Raw genomic sequence first — 14496 nt, 5'->3', positions numbered from 1 at the left:
CCCACTGGAATTGTTAACCACCAGTTAACTCAGCCAACTGATCCTTCTAGTATCAATAGCAGTAAGCAGATATGAAAAGAGGAAAAAGCATAGTATGAAATATAGATAAGGTTTATAAGTTTTTCTTTAAGTTAAATTTAAAATTAATACAATTTATAAATTAGGTATATCTAGGTATCCAATTAATATATTTGATGTTTAATGGTTGCTTAAAAATTCGGGCCTGTGTATATAAACTAAAATAATGATTAATTCAAAATATTAAATTTAAGATCAAAAATAACAATAAACTGTTATTAAAAAATGTTAAAACCAATTATCCAGTAAGTATACCTATTGACATGGACTAATTTAAAGGATTAAAATTTTGATAAAGTACTATCCATAACTTTTATTATAAAGATGAATTCTTACTATTCTAAATGAAACTAAACTTGGATTTTGCATTATTGCAAAAGCTCTGCTTAGTAGATACGTACAAACTAAAAACTACGATATTTTGCCTGATCATTAACAATGACCAAACCTGAAAATTTAAATCAATTTTTTTCTATACATTTTCATATAATATTTTGTTCGTTTGTAATGCACAATAATGTGGTAATATCACATTGACTGATTTTTGTATCTGGTCTGCTAAGTGCTACAGCAAACAATATTGATAATTAACGTTTATATGGCATATACCACTACACTGCCGAAATGTTTACGTACAATTTTCCTAAACTAATGTGTTTATCCATGAAACGAGCAATCGTCGATAATTTTTATGTAAACGAGTTTTGTTAAATATTAAAACTTTAAAATACTCGTAACTCGCTTAAAAATTAAAAGCCTATGAGATGCCCAAGATAATATTATTATTAGAGTCTTAGCAAGAGCGATTAAGTTTACGTCGTAATCGATTATTTATATTATAAATAAATATTTATTTTATATACATTTTTTTTAAATTTTCGCTTCGATATGCAATTAATTTTGAATTTTGCCAACATATGGATTAACATTTAAATATGCAGAAATATGCAAAAAAAATGTCACCATTCATTTTAAATTATGATGATTTGTGGAGATAACTAATAAAAATATTAATTATTGAAAGGAAAAAAATATGCAATTGCATAGGAATCCGCACTCTGATACATGATATTGTATTATGATACATGATCATAATTTTATTATTATCATAGATCTGTTATCAAAACTTATCATAAGATACTGGTAAAATTCACTGGTGGATCTTTCAGTGATAACACGTCTTGTCCAAAAAGAAATAAAGATTTATGATAAAAAAAAATTTAAGTATAATAATTATTTAATAATATATAACATCATTTTATTGTTCGTGGAAAAAAAGTTCTCTAACCTTAAGCATAAATTTTATTTTTGACTCCTCATACGTCATAATTTTACTACATCCATTCGAAAAACGTATCAGATAAAATTATTCTTCAAGTGTGCAAATACCAGTTTTTTGCGAAGTTTAAAACCATACATATAAAGATAACATTTAATCGAAGTATTTAAAAAAGTGTTAACAACATTTATTTAGTGGTTTTTAAAAATTTCTAATAGTCATGACATTTTGTTCCAGAAGAATTTTTCAACGAGTAAAATATCTATTTTATTATTCACTTTTTTTTTTATTTTAGTATGCCATTTTCCATAGATTATAGATATTGTTATAAACACTGACTGATTTTAATTAAATAATTATGTTTTTAAAATATAAACCTAAATGTAATTTTTTTTTTATAGTTCCAAATTAATCAAATTTCAAAATTCAACTTTAGTAATGTGTCAGGAGGACCAAATAAACATGAATTTCCAAAACGTAATAAAACAATATTTGGAAAGGATAGTCCAATTACGTGGAAAACTGTAGGAATTACTGGTATTTTAGGAGCGGGTATGGTCACATACTTGTTATATCTTAAAGAAGAACAAGAAGAGAGTAAGTGTTGATAATTTTTAAGTTAGATACCTAATTAAATAACTTCTGTTTTGATTATAATTACCTATGTATTATTTTTAATCAATATTTTATTTCAAAATTTTGAAAACCTTACATAAATATTAATGTACAGTAAACATTACATTAATTTAAATATTCTTGGTTGTAGTTATGTTATATTTTTATATAACTAAATATTTTATATTTCTTTTTTCTCATAGTCTTTTTGATGTAAGAGGTAGTTACATGCATTTATTATATTATTTTTGTAATTATTTACTATTGAGCTACCTACCTGTATCTCTATTAAATAAATTAAAAATATATACATTAAATTATTTAATGATAAAGTTAACATCTTATCATTATTTAATATTATATTAGCTATTTATGACTAAAATAAATTTAAAAAAAAAAAAAAATGTTTTATTTTCAGAACAAAGACGAGAAAGAAAACGTCAGCTAGGAAAAGCACAAATTGGAGGTCCATTTGAATTACTTGATGGATCCAACAATATTGTAAAAAGTGAACAATTTTTGGGGAAATGGATGCTCATCTATTTTGGGTTCAGTCATTGTCCAGATATATGTCCTGATGAATTAGAAAAAATGGCGTTAGTTGTAGATAATCTCGGTAACTATATAATAAAATTAAATATAGTTTGATGATAACTTTGTCATGTGGTAATAATCATATCATATCATTGCAATTTTTTTAGAAAAAGAAGACATGAACACAGGCATTCAAGGTATTTTCATAACTGTAGATCCAGACAGAGATACTCCTCAAATAGTAGATAAATACATAAAGGAATTTTCTCCAAAATTCATTGGTTTAAGTGGTACATCAGATCAAATTCAGCAAGTGTGTAAAAGATATAGAGTTTATTATAGCCCTGGAAAGAAAGATGTTGATAATGATTATATTGTGAGTTTGTGACCAAATTATAAATAATTATTATACTTTTAGAATTAGTTGCTTATTTATATTTTTATTTATAATTTCAGGTGGATCATACAATCATTATGTACTTGGTCAATCCAGAAGGTGAATTTATAGATTATTTCGGACAAAATAAAACTGCCCCTGAAATAGTTGAACACATTTTATTACACATGTTTAAATTCAAACAAGAAAAAGGTTCATTATTGAGCAGCACTTTAGAAAAGATAAACTCATTTAGTGGAAAAAAAATTGCTACATCTTAAACGTATATGCAAATGCAATCAAATTTTTTTTACATTTAGTCTATCTTCAGTTGCTGTTAATTGTTACAATAATTTTTAATAAATACATAAATTTAAAAAAAGTATTGGCTTTAATATTTTATTTTTTCAGTCCTACAATCACTTCATTTTCATGACATATCCTATACGGTTTTACCCATGGAAGTCCAGACCCAAAGAGTCTAGAATCGACAATGTTGAGTCCTACAAACTATAAGCCATAGACATAGAAAATATATACCATAAACTTTTCTATTTCTTACTAATTAAACTAGTATATTTTGAACGGATTAAAAAAAAATTCGTTTTTCCTCCAGGACTGCCTGGAACAAAAACTCCAAATGTTTACATCTAACTAAGCCACGCCCCAAAGGTCATTGATTATTTTTCCATTTTGATTTTAATATTTTATTACGAAAAGTGGTACCTATAGTATTCTAGTCTTGTTATTGTATTGTTAAAACACTAATCGAATAAACATTTAAGTTTTGGTGTTCGAGTTAACCATAACAACTTAAACCTATACATTAATTTCACCGTTTTTTATAATATAAAAAAAAAAGAATAAAGTTGGTCTAAGTACAGTTATCGTAGTGTTCGTACAATCCTATAATTAATTGGAGTTTTGATTTAATTTTTGTAAAAATAATCTTCTTAAGGTAAAGTATTGACAATTATTACAATATACCAATATTATCATTATGTACAATGACTTGCCCTTATAGTTATTAACGACATTTTGCGCTAAGCCGCCTCAATTGCCAGAGACCTCGTCTTTAGTTTTAGTGGACATTTTGGCGATACTTACAACTGTCCAACGCCGGTCGTTCAATTGTATATTCACAATCAAATTTTAGTTTTTATGAACTGCCAACGTCGCATGCGCTTTACCCGGCCATCGAATTTTCCATTGGCGTCGCGCGTAATTTGCGCCGATTAATTGAATATTTACGCAGCGAGTATATATTATATCTATTAACTGTGTTAATAATTATTATTTGGCAATGATTTACTGAAGTTGGGTAGGTAATTGGTATAATAGTGCTTGCAAACATGTGCAAGGTTTTCACTTTCTTTCATTGACAACATTCAAAAATAATTTAATAAATTTGATTAATTATTTAAGATTTACCTATTTCTTAGACCATAATATGAAATATTTAAACTTCAAAAACTTTGTTTCCATAATTGTCTAACAATATTAATTAGACTAAATTAATAACAATTGTCATTAAAACAATATTCTTTAAATAATATAATTAAATTAAATAGGTATATTATATATTATATACTGTATACACCAAATTTTAGATTTTGAAATGCTAAGTGCATACAAATTTGTATAATAGTCTGAAATCGCAGGGATGAAGGGGAAAAAGGATCAGGAATCAGAAACAAATGACAATGTATGTCGTGATTTCATGCGAAATGTGTGCAATAGAGGCAAATCTTGCAAATTTTTTCATCCTCCTGTCGAAGAGGATAAGCGCAAATATGTATTTTGCCATGACTTTCAAAATGGCAAGTGTAGTCGACACGACTGCCGGTTCATTCATTGTTCTCGTGAGGATGAGGAATATTATAATCGGACCGGACGCATGGCACCAGAAGTGTTGAGAACAATTGAAATAACTGGTGCGCCTCCTTCTGATGATATACCTATTTGTAAAGATTATTTAAAAGGCAATTGCCATCGTAGCCAAGCTCATTGTAAATTTCGTCATGTAGATCAACCACTTGATGTACCTGTTAGAGGTCCAAATGGTCCTTTCAATTCACCCCAGCCAGCGATGCCACCTAACTTCGGTAATGAGTTGTTCCGCAGACGCTTTGATTTTGATGAAGAGCCCGATCCCAAGCGTAGGCGCTACGAATTTGACAACAGAATGCCGCTAGGGCGCCCATTCCCCAATCGCGACATGGACTTTTCCGCGCCACCTGGGCCTGTGCATCAACAGCCGTATTGGCTGTTGCAAGATGAGGTGGAAATGTTGCGCAAGCGTGTGGCTGAGTTGAAAAAGCGCAATGAGGAATTGCAAGCGACTAATGAATTCTTGTTGGAGCAAAACGCACAGCTGCGCATAAATGAACAAGCGCCCCTACGCAGCACCCAGCAAATGGTGAGCGCTATACGCACCGTGACCACAGTCCCAGTCAGCTTGGCGGCGGTGGCTGCGGCCGGCACACCCGTGTCCATAGCTACCGTCTCCATGGCTCCAATTCAGATACCACCTGTTGTATCTGGATCTGGCCCGCCGCCCCTGCCGCAGCCAACTAACTCGCAGCCTTTGGTTTCTTATCCTATTGGCAGATCGACATCGGCCCAACACTATATCCAACCGTAGGTATGTTCCTACCATTAATTTTTTTTTATTCTCAAAAATCTCGATTTGCTTTTATTATGTTTACATGACATTATTAGCATGTTTAAACTTCCATTATTTTATGTTTAATATTAGTTTGTATTATGTCTTCTAGTCTGAACAATTGAATAATTCACCCTTTTGGTGCAAACTCGAGGGATTTTATGTGCGGCATTTATTTAGGATCTGTTTCATCTTGGCAGGGGCGTGGGCATGGCAGTCGATAACTGCCTAGATGAAATGGACTGACTTGTATTCAATATTATTTTTATCATTTCAATTAAAATGTTTGTGTTTGGATTGTTTCAGTTTATGAACAGAGAAAATGGAAACATTGCTAATAAGAATTTGACATTAACAAAACAAAGAATGTACAATCTGTGTTACAATAATAGAATGTAAGGAATACTTTTTTTACAATTTGAGTACCATAATATTTTTGATGTTGGAAAGATAAATTTCTTTTAATTGTAAAATGTATAAATTTAATAAAAATATAATTTATTTCATTCTAGTTTAATGTTTCATATTCTTAAGCCATTTGATTATAAACATCAACATTTGTGTTCTGATTAATAACACTATTTTAATTGCTAATAATTTGTATAAATTTGATATTTATAAAAATTTTAGTTAAGTAACACCATTTATTTCTTATCATAATATATTGTTTGTTTATATTACGGTGAAGGTCCTTGAAAATCAATCATTGAATACAATACATTGGTAATGTAAATAAAGTATTTAGTAGAAAACAAAAATTTATTTAACTAACTTGTATTTTTCACCTTTGTTGCCTCTTAATTTATATTTATTTTTCAAAAGAATTTTACTTATCATATAAGTAAGCAATTAACTATTTGATTACTATATTAATTGATAAGGTGTAGTATTATAAAAGTTTCCACATTTGAGTAATACAATATTAAATTAATTTATACAATTTTGAACGGATATATTCTAAAACTATCACTTTTAGATTGATAATTAGTTGTATATGTCATTATGTCAGTGTTTTTAATAATAATAATAAATATTATAATTGGCATAACAACTTTGTGAGTTGTGTACAATTTTAATTTTTAATTAAGCAGTCACTTGCTATTTTCAAATGTAAATCATTAATTTTGCTACTAATTCATTATGTTCATATTCAAAAATATATAATTTAAATTCAATTTATTTGTATTTCTTACTATTTATATTTAAATTCATTAAGTAAGTTATAAATGTAACTAGTCTTTTAATTTATGTTATAGTAAAATTTTATAGATTATATTTAAATCATTAGAATGTCTTCAGTGCATTAAAAAAAATATATATATATGTATGTAACATGTAAACATGGATATGTAATTAATGTTTAGCTTTATTATTTATGTATAATAAACTTAACACTATTTATTTCTTCAATTGATTTAGTGCAATTTTTAAAAAACTTTTTTCTATAACGAGTTGGAGATATTTAAAATGCTCTATATTATCCTATGTATTTCACAAAAAATAATAATCTAGTTTTCATGTATGTTACAAGTTACAATATTGTTTGAAATATACATGCCACTTGGCATATTAATTATTTAATATTCTTCAAATCTAAATAATGCACTAACTGATAAAAGCTTAATTCCCTATACAACAACAAGTTCTAAGAAGACGTCTGTTACTGATCCAAAGGAAATGCTGAGAATCAAATATTTTATACTCTTTCAACATGAATAAATATTTCAAACACAATTATTTAAAGGCATCTAGTGAGGTATGACTGTAATCAGAAGGGAATGCACAGTAAACCTTTGAGTCCAACCTAGTCATAATTTACGGGCAAAACAAATATAATAAAAAGATAAATTAATTTATTTTTAGGATTTTTTGTTTGTAAAACCTAACTTTCTTTATAAATCAAAACAATTAAAAGACAATCATGTGTCGTTGGTTTTGCAAAAAATAATTGTTAAGAGGTCTTTGTACATGTTTATTGTCACCATCTTACTCTTACATATATACAACAGGAAAAATTTGTGTTCAGTAGGATTCATTTTATGTTGTTAGCTTTAATAGTAAACTTATATTATCAAAACTGAAAGGTAAAAATATCTTTAAGATGGAAACAATATAATATACAGGTATGGTTTTAAATCTCATTGATACCAAGGTTTTCCAACATCATATATTAATATACCAGTTTAAAGCCATTTATTTTCTTAAGTCTGTCAACACTAAGATACTTTAAGGAAAGCACAAAAAGTTTGATAGTTACAACTAAAATAACAATATGTTTGTTATAACCTATTATAATATTCTATTTGATATTAATCATACATAACTATAATAAATGTATTATAAGAAATTGCATTAAAAAAAAAAAAAAAATCTTTACATTAAATAATTATTTATTATCTACTACCTAATTGTATCATACTTTTAACATAACATTATTTAATAGAGGATTTTTGGCATTACAAACTTACAAACACGTACAAAAAAGTACGGAATGAATGTTTTATGAAATTATCAGTATATCAGTCAACTATTAAATAAATATATATGAATATATTTACAAAAAAATAACCAATTTTATACAAATCACTATAGTATAATAACATCATAATTTTAAATGTTACTAACTACTTACAAAGTAAACAATATACAACAAAATTGAAAACAGAATTATATTAAGTCAACATTAAATGTTAAAAACCCTTAAATGAAACATAATAGTATGTATAAATTAATGATCAAGTTAAATTATTATTTTTCTTTATTCAATGCTTGAATGAAATCTTCTAGTTTTTCTTGAATTTGTTTGACTTTATCTAAAATAAAAAATGCTCATAAAAATACATATTCTAGACTTTAAAATAGCTTAATAAACTCACTAAGTTCTTCAACTAGAGTTACTCGGCGACCTGTCAACAGTTTGCATTTGATCTCATTATTCTGGCTGTACTCATCCAAAACTTCTTTTAATTCTTTATGTAAACGTCTCACTAGTGTGAAAAAAAACTCATTTTAATTTTAGTTTTTTATGATAAGTAAATTAAAACTTAAAAATATACATTCTCTGTTGGTAATTTGTTGTCTCAAGACGTTGGCAGTTACTTTGATCATACGTGTTATTCTCCAAAACATTTCAATATCATAATATTCATTCTAAATAAATAATATTTTTTAGTATATAAATATTATGTTTTAAACATATATATGTCACAAATCTTGAGTGAAATCACTCTTTTCATAACTGGATATAATATACAAGGTAAATGAGAAATACTTTTGTGTAATGTGGTTATATTGTTAGGTTAAGTCTATAAGTAAATCAAAGTTAAATTTTTTGATTTTTTAATAGTATAATCTATCTAGAAAGAGACTGTATCCTAATTCCTGATTTCACTACACAACGGACTTACAGATGTCAGATGGTAAATTTGGTAAAGGCTATGGACAAGCATTACTTGACCACTGCTGACAAAAACTGGTTGCAACCAAGGGTACAATCTCATTCCAGATATAGTATGACTGTTTATTTATAAAAATTTTAGATATATATTTACGCTATTAAAAAATAAAGTTTAATCACTAAATGGATAAATACATTACATGTGGTATTGTATTCAATAACATTATTGAGGTTAATTTTCATTAATTAATTTGTTTTTATTTTTATTTTAAATAATTTTAGGTTTCAAATGAATACCTGTAAGCCATTTGATTCTTGATAGTGGTAAAATTGTTTTTTAATATTTTGTGCATTTTCTAGAGCTATTTTGAAATAATGACGCCTATATACTAAATACCACGTTTGCCATATATCATCAAGTTCATAAGGTGTTCCATTTTTTTGTTTCAAATTGTTACTTATGGTTATCTGTTCATCTTTACTTAATAAATTACTATGGTTCTAAACAGAATAATGTGGCATAAGTATGACAATTTAGTTACAAATATAATATAAAATTTAAAAAAATTTAATTACGGGATTTGAATGCAATAAATTTTCCAGTTCGTATTTAATATTATTTCTTTTAGTTTGCTCAGCTGTAGAACTTTGCCAGTAAAACCATTTCTCATAGTTAGAAGGGCCAACCATTTCTTTCAGTGAACTATCAGTTACCTATGTAAAATAAATCAAACGACATTGTTATAAACCATCAAAAATAATAAGAAATAAATTGTTTACTTTTAAATTATGTTCAAGGGTACTAGTAAGAAATTGGGCAGCTTGATCCCAGTTATGTTTATCTTTTATACATCTATCTTCCAAAGTGTTCAATTGAATAACTCGTAACATTTCTAATGCCTATAAAAAATATTTAAATTTTCTCATTCATCTTTTTAGCAATTTCTATTAATAATAATACTTTACCTTCTCTTCCCAAGAGTGCCTTGTTAATGCTTCATCAATAACAGCAGTTTTTAAATTCTCTAAAATTTCATCAGATGCTTGAAGTTTTTGGTTTTGGTTTTCTTCAAACATAGTTTTGAACATGTCTTTCAACACAACCCAACCTATATTAATTGATTTTCTGGGTAATTGCTCCTCTGCCCACTGCTTTAATTTAATATCAACCATTGTATTAAAGCTTGCTATATAATAACATAAAAAATAAAGTTTTAGATTTCATGGTTTTTTTATTATTATTATTATTATTATTATGATTATTACCGGTACTGTTGGTTTGATTCACCGAATAACCTGCAGGCAAATAGACATTTTCAATTATATAGTGAGATATGCCATTCCACAGTTCAGCATTAAGTTTCTCTTCCCAATCCTTAACAGACACAAGACTAAGATTTACCACTTCATTTAAGACTTCTCCCCGAGCTTTTTCAAATAATTCGTCTCTGTCAAGTTCTAAATACCTAAAGTAAAGTCAATGTTAACAATTCATACTTTTAGTTTTGGTTTCTGAGAAATTTATAATAGTTTGTCAAAAACCTTGGAAAATTATTTTTCCATTCTGTTTCCAAATTGTATCTAGTCGCTTTAAAAGAATCAGCTTGTTGTTCCACTGTTTCGCGAACCATTTTCCAAAAACAATCAGAAACAGCCATACTCAAGTTGCGCGTTGTCAATTGCGATGAAATACCAATAGAATCTCTGTAAGAAAACAACAAAAAACAGTAACAATGAATTCTTCAAAAGTATTATAAGTTTTACCTGAATAGCTTTGAACTCCTAAAAAACTTCTCTTCATATTCCTTTATACTCTCAATACTATCATTTTGACTGCCTTTGCCAGTTATAACGGCAAAGTATCCTAATGCTTTCATAGGAAATAGACTACCACTAAGAATTTTATTAACCTTAAAAATAATATGTAAATTAATTAAGAACACTGAAAATTAGTTATAATTCAGATAAAAAAAGATTCTATTCACATACACGATCTGCATTGGCCATGTTTTTTTCAGCTAAATCAACTTTAGTTAAAACTAAAATAGTACGCCGACCATGTGGATCAATTTGGGATACCAAATCTGTGACATTACTTCTCTCTGCATCTACAGATCCGTCTTGAATACAGAGAATGATTGCATTTGGATTAGACATATATGCTGTAGACATCTGACGAATACATTCTCGCGTGTCAGGTGCCATGCCTTGGGTTACACTCTAATAAATAAATTTTAAATTAATAATTGATCGTTTTATAGAGACAATTCTAACTAACACTAATGATGCCCGGTAGATCGACAAGCACCATTCGTTGAAGACCAGGACCACGGACCGTCATAGAAATAACTTCATTACTCACAGAATTTCCACGGCTTACAGTGTTCTTCATTCTTACTTCTACCTTTTTTTAAAGTTTAGGATTACATTGGTCAAAAATTAATAATTGGTATTAAATAATAAATTATACAAAAACTTCTTACTTCTTTTCTTAGTTCAGCTAACTCAGATTCTTTAGTTAAATCAAATTCTCTAGCACTATCTTTAAATTGTGCTACATGATATGGACCTTCGCTTAAAGTTACTTTAACAGGTGCTCTGGTCATCATTTCTCCAGCACCCCTAAAAAAATATAATAAAATAGCAATGTATCATTTTTGTATTAAAATAATTTTATATATGTTAAATATTACCTAGGAAAAATTCTTGCTTGTGCTATCATTTCTAATACCGAAGTTTTTCCAGAACTTTGATCACCGATTACAATAACTCTAGGCAAATGGTCTTGAGTTTGGTAATTTGAATCATAATCATTCAATTCATCAAGTAGTTCAGAGTACATATCTATTAATGATTTCTAAACAATAAAAATAGTATTCATTAGAAAATATATATAGACAAGATTCAAAACTAATCAGAACTGTTTTTGATAATTACTTTAACTTTCCTCATGTTCATTTTATGATTTTTTGCAAGTAAAAGTATTTTTCGCAATTCTTTATTTTCCTTTTCCAGTTTTTCCAATTCTTTTTGGTACCTCAACTGTATTTCTATAAGTTCTTGTTGAGATATTTCTAATATATAAAATATAATTAATTAGAACAAACAATATAATGTGTAATTTAGATAATTCATATGTACTTTCAACAACATATACTAACCCAATTTCTGTTTATAATCTTTAGAGTTTGGTGTTGCAGCTTTAGTCACAATGGGAGATATATCTTCAACAATTTTAGCTATACAAATATTAAATAAAGATATGGTACATTTAAAAATGTTATTATTTTTGTTTTTTAAAAAAAAAATCTATACCAAATGTAATCTAAGATTAAATTTTTATGGACACAATTAAATAATTACAAATTATTTAGATTAAAAAATATATATATATATATAATATTAGGTGCAGTAAATTAGGTAAGTATTAAAAAGAAATTGTTTAAAAATAAAATAATATTCAAAAAAAATCTAATTTATGAAATAAATAGAAAATACAACTGAAAATGGAAGAACTTAAATAAGTTACAAAATAAAATTATAATATGTCAAATTGAAGTTAACTAAAATGAACATGTTGCATTTGCTCAAATTAAATTACAAGTAACTTAACTTCATACTGGTAAATTTATTAATTAATTAGTAGTTACTTGATTTTAAATTTGATCAAGTGCATACTTGTGTATAAAAAATTATTAAAAATAAATAAATAAAGCAAGGGGAATAAAGTACAATTTTTTTTCACAACACTAACAAACTATTAAACATATTGAAAATTAAGATGGTTATTTGTTTTTCTCTGGTAGATAAAAACTCACATTGGTCATTTGATTCAGTAATTTCTGCAGCCTTAAATGCTTGGTCAATATGAGAATCAAACCAGACCTTTAATTTTTCCAATTTTTCATTAGATTTTGAGGAGTCTATAACATACAATATGAACTGTTTGTACAGTCTTAACACTAAATTATCTCAGATTTTAACAAATTTAAGTTCTTCCACAAAACATTATCAGTTTTAAAGTCTTACCAAAATCAATATTTTGCACAGTATCCATAATTGATTTCAATGACGTTTGAATAGTATTGGCTACATCATTGTTGGGAAAAATATCTTCCAACCAACTAAGATCAGGTAATGAATCTTTCCATTCTTGGTATTTCTATAATATTACATACAATTTACAAATTATAATAATAACTCATCATTTTTTTTCTTTTGATGTAACAACTGTAAGGTTGGTTTGACTGTTATATACTAGAAAAGGTTTTAATTGTGCATGATTTCTAGTTGCCTTCTGTACAAGGAGGTGGCAATACCTCACTCTCTAGACAGTCATTTGCCCAAGGAGAAAGGCCTACCCATGACTGAGGTATAAACCTGCGACAGTATGCGCAAGCCACATCCCCATTAATTAATTAACAACGATCATAATTAGTGATTATAAATTTAGTTATGTATTTAATACCTTTGAAACAGATACACCACCACCAACAGCACTGCCTATCACTAAATATCGTAATTTTAAAACTGAATTTAAAACACGCATTATTGCAAAATGCCTTGACAACTGTGGATTATTTATTTTAAATAATGGATTTCTGTCCATTCTACGCAGCATAATATTGCTCATACTTCTTTGTTGAATATGAGAGTATGTATTACACCTTTTTATGAGCTTTCGGTTCTTTAAAATGCTCACTAGAACAGGTCGTCGACAAGCCAATATCTCCATTATTAAATTAATCTGAAAATATAATAAAAATTTCAGATTTTAGTTATTTAACACATCAGTTTAAATAATTGAATAATTTCTAGCTTTACATTTGAATTTATTTTTAAATGTTTAAGAAAATATAGACTTTTTTTTAAATAATACAACAAAATATATGTTAACAATGTTTAATTTTCAAACGTTTAGATTAAATACTACCTACTAGATAGACAATTCAAAATAGGTTTAAATAAGGTTATCAGCTATTTTTTTAAATTATAAAATATCATAAAGGGCGACAAACAATATTTAGTTACCTCTTAAGTTGTTTTAATTGTATAAAATAGAATCAATGAAAAACTATTTTCTTAGTTAATATTGAATAAAAAAAATCTTATTACTTATTTCTTAATTTCTTAATTTCAACTGGCTAGTGGCTAGCAATAATATAATTATTTTAGACTTCGATTAAAATATGTTAGTGAAGATAACTCATAGAGTAACTCTATGAGATAACTCCTGCAAATTTAACTTCTATACCACTGATAAGAGATTGGTTAGTACCAGTCATAATAAGTTGCATTTCCTACGTTTATTAGAGGCAATTTAGTAACTAAAATGAACACGATAATAATCATTACCTATATCATATGTATTATGAATACATATACATTATTCAAATAATATGAATATACAGAATCTGGCAAAAAAACCTCTTGTGTTTAGAGATAGCGCTGTGTGAATTGTGGCGGTGGTACAACACTGGAAAAGGTATCGATGGATAGTGTTATACGTACCATTTTTAGTATATGTAATGGCAGGGAACAAAAATAATTAA

The 14496-nt window shown here is 27.3% G+C and overlaps 3 protein-coding genes across 9 annotated transcripts; 2 read left to right on the top strand and 1 right to left on the bottom strand.

Annotated features, from left to right (window-relative positions):
- The first annotated feature begins 1306 nt into the window (after positions 1-1306).
- On the top strand, positions 1307-3252 carry LOC113548621 (protein SCO1 homolog, mitochondrial). Its single transcript, XM_026949591.1, has 5 exons — positions 1307-1610; positions 1759-1954; positions 2391-2588; positions 2674-2882; positions 2963-3252. The coding sequence occupies exons 1-5, from the start codon at positions 1578-1580 to the stop codon at positions 3161-3163; spliced, it is 837 nt and encodes a 278-aa protein (XP_026805392.1). The 5' UTR covers positions 1307-1577; the 3' UTR covers positions 3164-3252.
- A 327-nt stretch (positions 3253-3579) lies between these two features.
- Positions 3580-6497, top strand: LOC113560781 (zinc finger CCCH domain-containing protein 10-like). 6 transcript variants are annotated; one of them, XM_026966847.1, is made up of 4 exons: positions 3580-3840; positions 4544-4816; positions 4910-5522; positions 5854-6494. In XM_026966847.1, the coding sequence occupies exons 2-4, from the start codon at positions 4546-4548 to the stop codon at positions 5858-5860; spliced, it is 891 nt and encodes a 296-aa protein (XP_026822648.1). In that variant the 5' UTR covers positions 3580-3840; positions 4544-4545; the 3' UTR covers positions 5861-6494. The 6 variants fall into 6 exon arrangements, with proteins under 6 accessions (XP_026822648.1, XP_026822647.1, XP_026822649.1 ...); XM_026966846.1 differs by having other exon boundaries at positions 4544-4846; XM_026966848.1 differs by having other exon boundaries at positions 4544-5301; positions 5854-6497.
- Positions 6498-8200: 1703 nt separating this feature from the next.
- On the bottom strand, positions 8201-14035 carry LOC113550067 (dynamin-like 120 kDa protein, mitochondrial). Of its 2 annotated transcripts, XM_026951681.1 has the most exons (20): positions 13976-14035; positions 13413-13691; positions 12974-13106; positions 12763-12867; positions 12106-12183; positions 11882-12018; positions 11638-11801; positions 11428-11566; positions 11223-11348; positions 10934-11164; positions 10709-10854; positions 10487-10648; positions 10211-10410; positions 9911-10131; positions 9725-9844; positions 9521-9658; positions 9242-9445; positions 8604-8697; positions 8424-8534; positions 8201-8360 (listed from the first exon to the last, which is right to left on the bottom strand). In XM_026951681.1, the coding sequence occupies exons 2-20, from the start codon at positions 13677-13679 to the stop codon at positions 8296-8298; spliced, it is 2841 nt and encodes a 946-aa protein (XP_026807482.1). In that variant the 5' UTR covers positions 13680-13691; positions 13976-14035; the 3' UTR covers positions 8201-8295. The 2 variants fall into 2 exon arrangements, with proteins under 2 accessions (XP_026807482.1, XP_026807487.1); XM_026951686.1 differs by lacking the exon at positions 12763-12867.
- Positions 14036-14496: the final 461 nt, after the last annotated feature.

The sequence above is a fragment of the Rhopalosiphum maidis genome, chromosome 4, assembly GCF_003676215.2.
Source record: "Rhopalosiphum maidis isolate BTI-1 chromosome 4, ASM367621v3, whole genome shotgun sequence".
In the NCBI taxonomy this organism is placed as follows: Eukaryota; Metazoa; Arthropoda; class Insecta; order Hemiptera; family Aphididae; genus Rhopalosiphum; species Rhopalosiphum maidis.
The sequence above is the reverse complement of the archived record's forward strand: the minus strand, read 5'-3'. Positions and strand labels throughout refer to the sequence as shown.

Excerpts from the sequence above, each read along its gene's own strand:
- LOC113550067 (XM_026951681.1), bottom strand. The coding sequence starts at position 13,679 with ATGGAGATATTGGCTTGTCGACGACCTGTTCTAGTGAGCATTTTAAAG. Across the intron at positions 12,184-12,762 it reads TACTGAATCAAATGACCAAT|CTAAAATTGTTGAAGATATA; the intron begins GTGAGTTTTTAT and ends ATATTTGTATAG. Across the intron at positions 11,165-11,222 it reads ATCTACCGGGCATCATTAGT|AGTGTAACCCAAGGCATGGC; the intron begins GTTAGTTAGAAT and ends TTTATTTATTAG.
- LOC113548621 (XM_026949591.1), top strand. The coding sequence starts at position 1,578 with ATGACATTTTGTTCCAGAAGAATTTTTCAACGA. Across the intron at positions 1,955-2,390 it reads TAAAGAAGAACAAGAAGAGA|AACAAAGACGAGAAAGAAAA; the intron begins GTAAGTGTTGAT and ends TTTTATTTTCAG. Across the intron at positions 2,883-2,962 it reads ATGTTGATAATGATTATATT|GTGGATCATACAATCATTAT; the intron begins GTGAGTTTGTGA and ends TTATAATTTCAG.
- LOC113560781 (XM_026966844.1), top strand. The coding sequence starts at position 4,546 with ATGAAGGGGAAAAAGGATCAGGAATCAGAAACAAATGACAATGTATGT.